Source organism: Peromyscus leucopus, chromosome 14 (assembly GCF_004664715.2).
Source record: "Peromyscus leucopus breed LL Stock chromosome 14, UCI_PerLeu_2.1, whole genome shotgun sequence".
NCBI lineage: Eukaryota > Metazoa > Chordata > Mammalia > Rodentia > Cricetidae > Peromyscus > Peromyscus leucopus.
In genome coordinates, this window is record NC_051075.1 from 47,125,247 (window position 1) to 47,137,955 (window position 12,709).

At 40.7% G+C, this 12,709-nt stretch overlaps 1 protein-coding gene across 3 annotated transcripts in view; it reads left to right on the forward strand.

Annotated features, from left to right (window-relative positions):
• Positions 1-298: 298 nt before the first annotated feature.
• Positions 299-12,709, forward strand: part of LOC114697777 (DNA repair protein RAD51 homolog 2) — a 513,000-nt gene continuing 500,589 nt past the window's right edge. For 2 of the 3 annotated variants that reach the window (XM_037210676.1, XM_037210677.1), the window contains exons 1-2: positions 306-438; positions 11,572-11,691. In XM_037210676.1, the coding sequence (XP_037066571.1) occupies positions 344-438; positions 11,572-11,691 (215 nt within the window). In that variant the 5' untranslated portion in view covers positions 306-343. Of the gene's footprint in view, positions 439-11,571; positions 11,692-12,709 lie in introns of all 3 variants that reach the window. The other variant, XM_028876125.2, reaches the window with a different exon arrangement.

Below are 12,709 nucleotides of genomic sequence, written 5' to 3' on the forward strand. Positions count from 1 at the left end.
TGCGTCTTCTAGCCTTTCTCCATTGTAGCTTCACATCTGGTAACGAAGCACAGAAGGTGATTAATTGAGCATTTTCTCATTGCCCCCAAAGACATATATCCCAAGGATACACCAATAAGGCAAAAGTCAGTTTGTTACATACAGTGAGTGTCTTAGGGAAGTAGGACTTAATTCTCTCCTGGAACCCAGGTTCATTGGATTGTGTGTTTTTTTTTTTTTCAGCAAATCCTAAAATAATTTTCTTTGGCTAGCTTACAGTGTTTATACAAATTTTATAGATAACATGCACTTTGTTTTTTAGATTACAGGTCCACCAGGTTGTGGAAAAACTCAGTTTTGTATAATGATGAGTGTTTTAGCTACCTTACCCACCAGCATGGGAGGATTAGAAGGGGCTGTTGTCTACATTGACACGGAGTCTGCGTTTACTGCTGAAAGGTAGGTTGTTGTATTTTCCATTCTAATGCTTTGCTTTTATAGCTCCTGTGCACCATGGGACATTGACAAATAGGTCAACGTTTAATTTTTAAGAACAAAGGGTGCTAGATAGTGTTTTTAAAGTTTTTTTTTTTTCTTTTGAAATTGATACAGGAAGCAGATCGTTTTCTTCCTCTTCTATCCCCTTCTTACTGGTTTCATTGGGCTTCCTGTGTAAGCTCTGTTTTGTAGAAGGTTGAGAAGAAACAAGATGAAGTGGGGGGGGATGTTAAGTAGAAAATGGGGAAGAGGGAAGACTAAAGAGGAAAGGGTAAGCTGCTTTACACGTTATTTATAGAAGGAAGTAAAGTCTTGGTGAATGGACATTCATCAAATAAGAGGTTATGCATACAGAGATCAATTCTTATCTCTCAGTCAAGATACACTGTACATATTGTTTTTGGACTCTTTGTCATTACATCATTATGAACAATTCTCTTCTTTATTTCTCCCTAAATATTAGTAGATCAAAATGGATCTGATGAGGGATGATATTTAACATGGATCTTCAGCCTAACAGGATCTGGAATTACCTAGGAGACAAGCTTCCATGTATGCCCATGGGGGATTATCTAGGTTAGGTTAGCCTCTCTAGTCAGGCTTGAGAAGGATTAACTTGATTAGGTTAATTGAGGTGGGAAGATTTACCTTAAAGGAGTGTGGCCAACTGAGTCCTGGACTGAATAAAAAGGAGAAAGCTACCTGTGAGTGAGTGTTTATCATTCTGGGCTTCCTGACTGTAGTCAGACTTTCTTGTTGGGACCATCGGCTCCCAAATAATGACATGGAGACTTTATTATTAATTATGAAAGCTTGGCCTTAGCTTAGGTTTGTTTCCAACTAGCTCTTACAACATAAATTAACTTTTTTTTTTTCTACCACATGTCTTTTTACCCTCTCCCATTCTGTATGTCTGACTTTCTCAGTGTCTCACTGGTGTCTCCTGCTGTGCCAGATTTTTAACCCCGAGTTTCTCTCTCTCCCCAAAAGTCCCATACTTAGCTCTTTATTAAACCAATCACAGTGACACATCTTCACATAGTGTAAATAAAAATCTAAGTAAAAAAGGAAAGGTTTCTAACTCTAACATGTTAAAATTATATACAATAAGAACAATTATTGTAACTTTTATTACCAACCTAAAATATCTTTTTAAACCTTAAAACATTTTTTTAGGTAAAAAACTTAAACTTTTATGTCTACCAACCTTTATAAATTTTACATCTCTTTTTGGAAGTTTCTTTTCTGAATTTGGTAACAAAGAAAATAGTATAACTATCTCTGGTGATATTTTATTTGTGCTGAAATGTGGTGATATTTTATTTGTGCTTTAGTAAATAAAGCTTGCCTGGAGATCAGAGAAATAGGAACAGCCATTATAAGTAAACAAAGAAGTCAGGTAATGGTAGCACATGCCTTTAATCCTATCACTTGGCAGGCAGGAATCTGTCAGGATCTCTGTGAGTTCAAGGCCACACACTGGAAACAGAGCCACGTGTGGTGGCACATGCCTTAAATTCCAACACTAGTTAACCATGGAGGTCTGGAGTTCTGTACAGACAGACAGAAAGCGACAGAGCTGGGCAGGAGGAGGAAGTGATGTAGCTGGACACAGTGAGCAAATCAGATGGCAGAACAGCAAGGCATATAGGTGTGGGTAGACAGGAAGTAACTCGCATTTGGAAGCTGTGGAGTTGGTAAGGTTAAATGTGGCTTTCCCTATTTCCCTGATCTCTCTAAGGCTTTCACCTCTATATCTGGCTCTGTGTTTTTTATTTAATAAGACTGTTTAGAAATTCATTTACAGCTATCTAGTTTTCAACCCCATCAGAGACCTAAGAAGGATAAAATATTACCTGAGTAAACAGGAAGTGCAGATCAAACAACTTCTAAAACTATAGAAATGGTAGAGACATCTGGCTACCTGGACAGTCACCCAAAGTTCCTCTGCAATGTTGGGGCATCCATCTTTGGCCTGCTGGCCACAGACTTTTGTGTGAAACAGAAATTTTGAAGGACTGTCCTACCTTGTCTTGGCAAAGTTTGGCAGTTACCCTCTTTTGTGTTCTGCCTGTCCAATTTGGACAGCATACTGTCAGCCATCCAGGCAAGGGCAGTTTTTTGGCCAGTGGCTAATTTTGCCACATATGAAAGCAAACTCTATATGGAGGTTCTTTGATACTCCTCATTTTTTTTTTTTTTTTTTTTAAAGCAGATTGGTGCTTCCAGGAGCAGACCTATCTCACTGTCATGAAAAGCCTTATGTTATTAAAATATCTTAAATGCCATATTCTGTAAATCTCTGAAGTGTTTGAAGACCACCTATCTATCTAAAATATATCTATGTAACCTTGAAAACATACCTAATGTGACTACAAGTTTGATTGTTATAGATGACTAACAACTAACTTGCATTTCTTAATTATCCTAAATAGTTTGTAATAATAGCTTTTAAGGACTAGAACATTACATTTTAAAGTGAGCTGCATAGGTACAATACCTTAAACAAGAGTAGAAACATATACAGTATGTTAAAACAAAAGTAATCTTAAATTTGTATCAATGAACAAAAACAAGAGTACTTAAATAATATACTTAAATAAGAGTAGAAACATGTATATAGTATGTTCTAACAAAAATAACCTTAAATTTGTGTCAGTATACAAAAATCCATACCAATGTAAAATATTCGAGCTAGTAGTTGCTTTTTAGTTTAAAAGTAGATTCAATAATCTACCCTTTTATCCTATCATTCCTTTATCCCCCTTTTTATCTTTTCAAAAAGAAATCCCTAAATTTAACCTCCTTTGCTTAGTTTTTTCCCCCTGACCATGATCAATAACAATTTGCAAGTAACCTTGCCTAAACAATGACAAATATCCATAACCTACTGAATGACAAAAAAAAAAAAACCTACCCACCCTACCTCTTGGGAATGTGAGCATCATGTTCTTAAAATTACTTCCTGTTGTCTGGGGATGACAGTATCTTTAGGGGATCCTGAGAACATTGAGATAATGGTCAAGTACTGAGAAAACTGTCTGTAACATTTATTGTCCAGTCTCTGTGTGATGGGAAAGTTAGTGAGAAGAGAAAGGCCTAGCCATACCTTTCATCAGTAAAATATCCTTTAAAAAATTTTGGTTATCTATCTATCTATCTATCTATCTATCTATCTATCTATCTATCTATCTATCTATCTACTTTTGAGACAGTGTTTCCACATAGCCCTGGATATCCTAGAACCCTCCTGAGAGCTGGGATTAAAGAGGAGCACCATCATGCCCCCCTCCCCCTTTAAAGGATACCTGCTTTTCTCATCTTCTTATCTGCAGATGTTTTCTTAGTAATTCTTCAGGTTTCTCACTGGACCACTTTTCTGTGGGAGTATGAGAAATGGAGGGCAGAGATTATCTAGCAGTCATGATGAGTTGTGAGGACCTGTTTGTGCCACTGTTTGAATAAAAGTGAGACTCTGAGCATGAGGAGCTGGAAGTGGCTTGGGCCGGTAAGTTGCAATGTTTAACCATAGCTTAGATTCTTTCCAGATTTAGAGAAGAGATGGATCAGGGAAGAGGAGGCTCAAAAGGAATTTGAGGAAGTGCAGAGACGCTGAGTTGTGGACACCATTCTCTGGATTATTCAGAAAAATGCCTGTTTCTATTTGTTTTCCCTACTAGACATCTGCTTCAAACACAGCATAGTCTTAGATGCAACCGTAGGGTTAGGTACATCTTGACAATATGGGTAAGTAAATAATCCACTGACCCAGATCTGTATCCCAGCCTATGGAAATCTGACAGCTGTGAGAATTCCCGTACTTATGAGTTGAATAAGCATTCTGTTATGTTTATTGACGACGAGTGGGAAAAGACGGAACTGGTAGCAGTGCTGAGAATGCAGCTGACTTTAGCCTGACGAGTTCTCCTCGAGGGACCTTCACTGGCGGTGGCTGGAATTTGACTCAAGCTGCAGAAAGACTTTCACCCAGAGTCAGCAGGTAGCAGGGTTGGGATTCATTAGGGCAAGGAGGTACTGCATTCTTTAGACGTGAGAGGGAGAGGAGAAACCCCCAAGTGTCTTAACAATAGCTGTATGTATGGTTTGTGGCTTGTGGAGTTACATTGCTCAAAGGATGTAATTTATAACCAGGGCCAAAGATGAACTCAGTTTAAAAACTAAGTAAAAGGAAAGAGTTGGTTTGCTTATTTCTCTTATCTTAAGGAATTCATTTTGTATGTGGGATTGTGGGGTGGTTGCTGGTGCATTATTCAAGTTCATGGCTGAGGAGGGTTGATGAGGTGAAAGCCGAAGGTCACACATGCTTTGCCTTAAGCGTGGTTCATTAGTGGTTTGAACGTTCTTGTTTGAGATGTATCTCAGAAACAGTATTATCTCAGTAGGCATCCGTTATAGCTGTTTTGATTTTGTTATTTATTAGTTATTTATTTTAGTTCTTGATTCTGTCAAGAGTATGTGCATGCAGTTGTATGTGAGTACCTGTGCTAGTTTTTTTTTTTTTTTTGTGTGTGTGTGTGTGTGTGTGTGTGTGTTTATCTGCATGTGGACCCCAGATGACAAATAACCTTGGGTACCATTCCTTAGGTGCTATCTACCCCCTTTAAAAAAATTATCTTATGGGTGTTTGCCTGTATGTATGTCTGTCACTTGTGTGCCTGGTGCCCGAGGAGGTCGGAAGAGAGCACTGGATCCCCTGGAACTAGAGTTACAGATGGCTGTGAGCTGCCATGTGGGTGCTGGGAATAGAACTTGGGTCCTCTGGAAGAACAGCAAGTGCTCTTAACCACTGAACCACCCCCATTTTTTTTTTTTTCATTGAGATAAGGTCTCTTACTGGCCTAGTCTGGCTCTCTAGGGAGCCCCATGGACCTGCCTGTCCCTGCCTCCCCACCTCTGAGATTATAAGCCTGTGCTATCACTCCTGGCTTTTTCATATGAGTTCTGAGGATTGAACCCAGGACCCCACGCTTGCAGTGCGAACACTTTACCAACTGAGTTACTGTCCTAGCTCTTCTCTTTGTTTTTGACCCAGTCTTGCTGTATAGCTCAGGTTGTCTCCTCCTTCCTTTATAGTGCTGGGATCAAGGCCTTGAGCCACTCTAGCTCTTAGTCTTAAGCTGTAGCTCTTCAGTTCTGCTGTTATAGTGCAAAAGCAGCTGTAATAGGAAGTGAACAAATAGGTGTTCTAATAAGACTTTATTAACAAAACCAGGTTATTTTTCTGGTTTGGGTCAACAGTACATAGTGTTTGACAACCTCTGTTTACTTATTTAAATAAATTTATGAGATTGCAAATAGCTGTTTCTGAGGGCTTTAATAATGCCATCATCTGTAGAATTTCTGGTCTTTTGTTAGTGATTTACATGCCTAGTAATTAAACATTTAAAAATTTTCTGTGTATAAATGCTTGCCTGCATGTGTACATCTGTGCAACAGTCCTTGGTGCCCACAGAGGCCAGAAGAGGGCATTGGATCCCCTGGAACTGGAGTTACAGAAAGCTGTGAGCTTTCATGTGGGTGCTGGGTTGAAACCGAGTCCTTTGGTTCAACTCTAGAGCAGACTTAAAAAAAGAGATTTGTTATTTTGTATTTTATGTGTATGAATGTGAGCCCGCATGTGGGTGCTGGGTTGAAACCGAGTCCTTGGGAAGAGCAGCCAGTGCTCTTAACTGCTGAGCCACCTCTCCAGCCCCTTTCTTAATAATTGCTAAATTGGTTGTTAGACATATTATGTTAGATGCTGGACTTAAATATACAGCTTTAAAGTGTTAGGTTTCTGTTTTAATATACAGTTAAGATTATTTTGATTATTTTAAAGCTGGCCCTTCACATTTGTTCCAGCAGATCCCAAGTGGTCTTTGAGAATGATTGAGCCTCAGTACCGTGAAGCCCTGTGAGGGCTCCGCCGGTTGCCTAGGTTATAATGAGATCTCTGCACTCCTTGTTGACGTGGGAACTTGCACTGTTCTCATTGTGTGTGGGTTCTGGGGAGTGTTTAGTCTCTGTGTTGTCTCCTGGTCCCTCCTGAGTAGTTTCCTTCCATCCATTATGTGTATTAGTTCTGGAGTGTACCGATCCACAAGTCCCCGCCAGACCTCACACCTCCTCTTTTCTGCCCTTGAGTCTTACCAGCTTGGCTTTCCCAAACTCTGATCTCATCTTCACTCAGGTCCCACCAGCCTTGCTTTGGCTTCCCTTTTTTGTTTTGTAGAATGGAAAGTGCCTCTGGTGTGAGCCCGGGACACACTTCAGGTTCCTTTATTAGTTTCCTTTCTCATGAGCGTCAGTTTTGAACTATTGTTCAGTGTGTGAAACTGTGATTTCAGATATTTTGTCTGCTTTTCCAGTTGTTGAGGCTATCAGGGCCATTCCCAAGCCAGTTAATCTTTTGTGCACAGAAGTAAAAATCTCCCTGTTATTTTGTTTTGAATTCATTCCATCCTGGCTTTATCTCCTAGTCCTAGAGTGAAATTGATTTTCAAAACTTTAACTCAGTGGTATTTAAAACACAGCCATGCGTTGCTTAATGGTGGTGGTATGGTCTGAGAACTCTATGACTGGACAATTCATCCTGTGATTCTGTTACAGTGTCCGTACACTGTACAGTACATAGTGTGTGCTTGTCATGATATGGCCTCTGTATACAGTCAAGAGACATGGTGAGCAGAAATAATGTGAAGCTGCTGCACTGTGTTTTACAGAACTTAAAAATGCTATAGTAATGATTGCTAGCGGGGTAAACACAACCAGAATCGTAGCTGTCCATTGTCATTACCAAGTGTTGGATACTATGCATAATTGTACATACTGTGCTTTTGCATGGCTGATAACATAGTGAGTCTGTCTATACCAATATTACTATAAACCCATGAAAAATGTGTTGTCCATGGATAGCATGTCGGCTGTGACATCACTAGAAAGTAGGACTTTTTAGTTCGTCATGGAACCAGCATGTGTGTAGTCTTGTACACATGTAGCCCTGTTGATTTCTCTCCTCTTGAGCAGTTGTTCCTTTGGGTGGCTTCTCAGAAGCGGTCAGGCTCTCTTGATTCAATCCCTGTCTTTGGACTACCTCTTTAGTGTGTTGCTGCGTCCTCCTCAGTGTTCAACTTCTGAGCCTTGGGGAACCCTAGAACTCAGGTTTGGGATCTTGTTCCTCCTCTGTCTGTCCTCAGTCCCTGGTATCCAATCTCATGATTTTAACAGGATTCTTGATTGGCACAAGGGTCATGGGTTCATGTTCTGAGCTTTCCCTCAACCCCAGATTCATATATATTTGCCACGTGACCTAATAGCATGTTATAGTTATGTTTACATATGTGGATAACTTGATATATCTGAAGATGAATTCTGGATTCCCCCCTAAAAAAATAGAACACAGGAAGAACACCAATAGCTAAACTCCTGACTGAATCCCCATTCTTCTAGATATTCATCCAATCAATCGAGTTCTTCCTGCTCCCCCTTTGAATTATGCTTTCAATCCAGGTACTCTAATTATCTGAGGTATTATTTCCCTAGGTCAGGTCACCATCATTTCTTGTGTGGACTGAAATACTTGTTTATTTTGTTTTCCCCCTACCCTTTCTATAGCCTTTTCTCCTTCTGACATCTAGAGCAAACTCTGTGTGTGTGTTTGTGTGTGTGTGTGTGTGTGTGTATAGGAGTGTGTGCTTGTGCCTGATTATGGAGGACAGAGGAGGATGTTGGTGTCCTGATGTACCATTCTTTCCCTGATTCCCTTGAGACAGGGTTTCTCCCTGAACTTGGAGGTAGGCTAGCAGCCCTCAAGCCTCAGCCATCCTCCAGTCTCTGCCTCCATAGCGGGGATTTGAACTCAGGGCCTCATGCTTCTACAGAAGCATTCCTGCCTGCTGAGCCATCTCCCAGACTCTAGAGCACACTTAAAAACAAAGAGAGATTTATTTATTATTTTGTATCTTACGTGTATCAATGTTTTGCCTGCATGCATGTAGGAGCAACGTGTGTACCTGATGCAGTGGGGGTCAGAAGAGGGTGGCAGCCCCCAGCCCAGATCTGGAGTTAAGGATGGTTTTGAGCCACCATCTGGGCATTGGGAAATGAATTTCATCTTCTGAGAGAGCAGCAAGTGCTTTCTAGCACTAAGCCACTCCCCCAGACCAGTCTTTTTATTTTTTTTATTTGTATTTTTAAAATTTTTGAAGAAACCTACTGGGATGTGGTGGCTGAATGGTTAACGTAACAGACCGTTAAAAAAGTAAACCTGATGATGTCAGTTCTGCTCCTAGACTTTTCGTTTTTCTTAATAAACTCCAAACAGATGACCATAGATCTGAGGATCTGAGGGGACCTTGGTCTCTAGCTGCTTCTCTGGCTTTCTTTTAACCTTCCCTGCTCCTGTGTTCCAACTGCTTTACCTCTTCCTCTGCCGGTGCTGCAGGGGGTCATATCTGCAGCAGCTCTGTTCTTCCAGACAGTGCATGCTTCACTTACTCCTCTCTAATCTTTGTTCAAATGTCTGCACAGCTCTGCACGAAATGCCACTTGTTTTCACCTTCTGTTTCCTCATTTTACTCCAGTGCTCTTTAGAGCGCTGTAGCTGGCCACCGACCTGTTTATTTGCTTTTCTCTCCTTCCGGAGTGTCTTAGTTAGATGAAACACATGACCAAAAAGCAAGCTGGGGAGGAAAGGGTTAATGGGCTGACACTTCTGCAACGCTGGTCATCATCAAAGGAAGTCAGGACAGGAACTCAAACAGGGTAGGAACCTGGAGGCAGGAGCTGATGCAGAGGCCATGGAGGGGTGCTGCTTACTGGCTTGCTCCTCATGGCTGCTCAGCCTGCTTTCTTATGGAACCCAGGACCTCTAGTCCAGGGATGGCCCCACTCACAATAGGCTGGGCCCTCCCCTATCAATCACTAATGAAGAAAATGCTCTGCAGGCTTGCCCACAGCCCGGTCATTTGGAGGCATTTTCTCAGTCGAGGTTCCCTCCTCTCAGATGACTGTAGTTTGTGTCAAGTTGACATAAATCTAGCCAGCACACCGAGAATGTAGCTTCTTCCTTTCTCCCTGTGTTCCTCATTTCCTCTTTTGAGACGTTGTAATGCCATATGCTCAGTACTTTACAGTAGTGCCTGGCACAGGGTGTAGGTCCTCAGTCAATCTTGAATGAATGAATTGTATTTTCTCTTATTAGTTTTTGGTTTTTTGAGACAGGGTTTCTGTGTGTAGTCCTGGCTGTCATGGAAGTTACTCTGTAGCCCAGGCTGGCCTCATACTCACAGAGATCCTCCTGTCCCTACCTCCCGAGTGCTGGGATTAAAGCGTGCACCATGAAGCCTGACTTACTGAATGAATTAGAAATGAATCTTTTCAAAGGAATGCGGTTATTAAAAGATCACCAGTAGGTGGCACTGTTTCCAAACTTTCCGTGTCTATGTTGGAGGAAAAGAGATTTTTCTTTTGCCTCCCCTGAAAAATAAGGTCTTGTGAAGATTGTCACAGACACTGGGAGATTAGTGGGATTAATACCAGGCATGCAGAAAACTTAATTTATATTTAGCTTTGATTTTTATTTTTTAAAAAGTTTCCTAAAATAAAAATTATTTGGGGAAACCTATAGGAAGTTGTAACATTGATTGGTATGTTGCTGACTCTTCAGTATAGTTATTCAGCATGGCAAATGTGAACAACTGTAACTCCTGTCCACACACTGAGTGCTGAGCTTACTGCATAGTTGAATAATAATAACAATAACAATAATAATAATGATAATTACTACATGTTTCTAACAAACCTTCCCGACTTGCCCAATGCCATATCGTTTCTCTGCCTTCCTTACTTCCTGTCCTTCTTCCTTGCGCCCCTCTGCCTCTGCCAAGCACTCCTCCCTTGAAAACCTCTTTAAACAGTAGTTTTTCTCTTGAAGCATTTGGAATCTTGTCTTATTGAACCAAATTGTATATTTTTCCTTTCGGTTTACTGAAAATACACTTAAAAGGTTATTGATGGTCTTTATTTTTCTCTTCTTTTTCCTGTTTTAGGTCCCCCACCCTTGCTTCTGATTGTAGCATATTTAAGGGATTTGTTTTGTTTATCTACTTGAAGTTCTCAGCCTCTTCTCAGAACCCTGTAACTGTTTGGACCCTGATCTTTTGTACTTCTGTGTTTCTGACTTGAACGTTGAGTATGGGATGGCCCAGTGTTTACGGTTTCTGTTCCAGGTCCCCTGGGTGACTAAGAAGGGCTGACAAATGTCATTTTAACTGGGATACAGTTATAACCAGAGTTTTGTTTTTGACTTTTAAATCCTATACATTTGTAATTTCTAGTAATGCTTTTATTCCTCATGTGCCTCATGATATCATTTCTGTTTTGATTTATCACTCTTCACTTGACCTGCCCCACATTATATTTAGCCCTGGGGTCTGAATTCAGTATTTAAAAAATAACTTTTTGTTTACTGAGAAGTAACTGAATAACATGTACTTGTTTAAATAATAATTTTCTGTTTTCCAAGGAACTGCTAGATAGCACTAAATTTTAATTGAGAAAACATGTTTTTCTGGAATGAGACATGCCAACTTAGATAAAAGTTATCATTAAGATAATATACTATATTTATTGAAATAGACTTTGTTCATTCAAGCAACTGAAAGCTTTTTCTTTTTCTTTTCTTTTTTTTTTCTGGAGCTGAGGACCGAACCCAGGGCCTTGTGCTTGCTAGGCAAGCGCTCTACCACTGAGCTAAATCCCCAACCCCTGAAAGCTTTTTCTAATTTCAAATATGTTAATTTAGCTGCTAGACAAAAATGTTCCTGTAAACATATTATTTCCCGAAAATGAAATCTTGGAGACGTGTTGCTTGTTGGAAGTTTGGGGAGACCCAGAGGCCTTGTCAGCTTCTGTTGACAGCTGACCTCTGCTGATGCGTGCAGAGGTCACGTGCATTCCAGCCTGAGTTTGCAGCCTTTGGCCTACACCTGACGGGTGGAAAGGCTTAGGGATTTCTCGTGTAGAATGGAGACTTAGCAGTGTGGCTTCAGTATTCACCGTTTTCTCTTGCATTCTTTTCCTTTTCCTCCATAGACTGGTAGAGATCGCAGAATCCCGTTTTCCACTCTATTTTAACACTGAAGAAAAACTGCTTCTGATGAGCAGTAAAGTCCGTCTTCACCGGGAACTTACCTGTGAGGGAGTTCTACAGAGGTAGGCAGTTTCAGATTTTGATGTTTTAGTAATGCTTTGAAGGTTTTTTTCTTCTTCATATTTTCAGCTTCTAAGTAAAGAATTCTTATATAATAGAATTAAGGAAATACTTATTCTGTACTCTTTATTTGTTGTAGTTTTTTGAAATGTTTCTTTAAAATGGAAAAAAAACATTTAAATGAATATTTTAGAATCTAAGTGGTTTATTAATTATGTGTTGTTTTGTTAGCAAATTACCTCAAAATGTAGCAGCTTAAAATAACAAATATGTGTTTTCTGGGGGCTGGGCACCTGGGAGTGGCTGAGCTGGGTGTCCTGCCCTGCAGTTGTCCAGGACTGGAGCCGTCTCATGGCTCAGCAGGCCTGGCACCTGTTTCCAGCCTCACTCCTGGGACGTTGGAAGGCCTGCTTTCTTACATGTGGGAGTTGTGGTCTTTGTGCCTACTGTCTGGAACAAGAGTACCACTGTGTTGTCAAAGCTTTGGTCACACAGCCCAACTCTTGTACCGTGTAGGAGGGCATGTACGCACAGGGAGGGTATATTCACACAGAGATGTGACAGGCCAGGAAATGGGAACAAGAGGAGAGGAGGCCATTTTGGAGACTGGCCACGACAAGTAGTTTTACTTTAAAATTACAGCTTTTATAGAATTGTAGGACAACATGAAAACACTCTCTCTGTTTCCATAAGAATGCAATATGAGAGGAGTGCTGCATTTTATGTCACCACTATAACTTAGGGGTGTGTGTGTGTGTGTGTGTGTGTGTGTGTGTGTGTGTAGCATGAATCTTAAAGAGTCTTATTAATAAAAACAAACCTAAGATCAGTTATTGGGGTGAATGCTGGAAGATCAGAGAAGCAGAACAAGCCACAGCTTCCTCACCTTGCCAGTTCCTCAGCTGATCCTGTTTCCTCAGACTGGAAGCCTCTGAGTCCTCATCCAAATGGATCTCAGCTGAACTGCTGCTCAAAAGCCTAAAAGCTTAACCAGCCAAATGCTTCTAGTTTCTGGTCTTC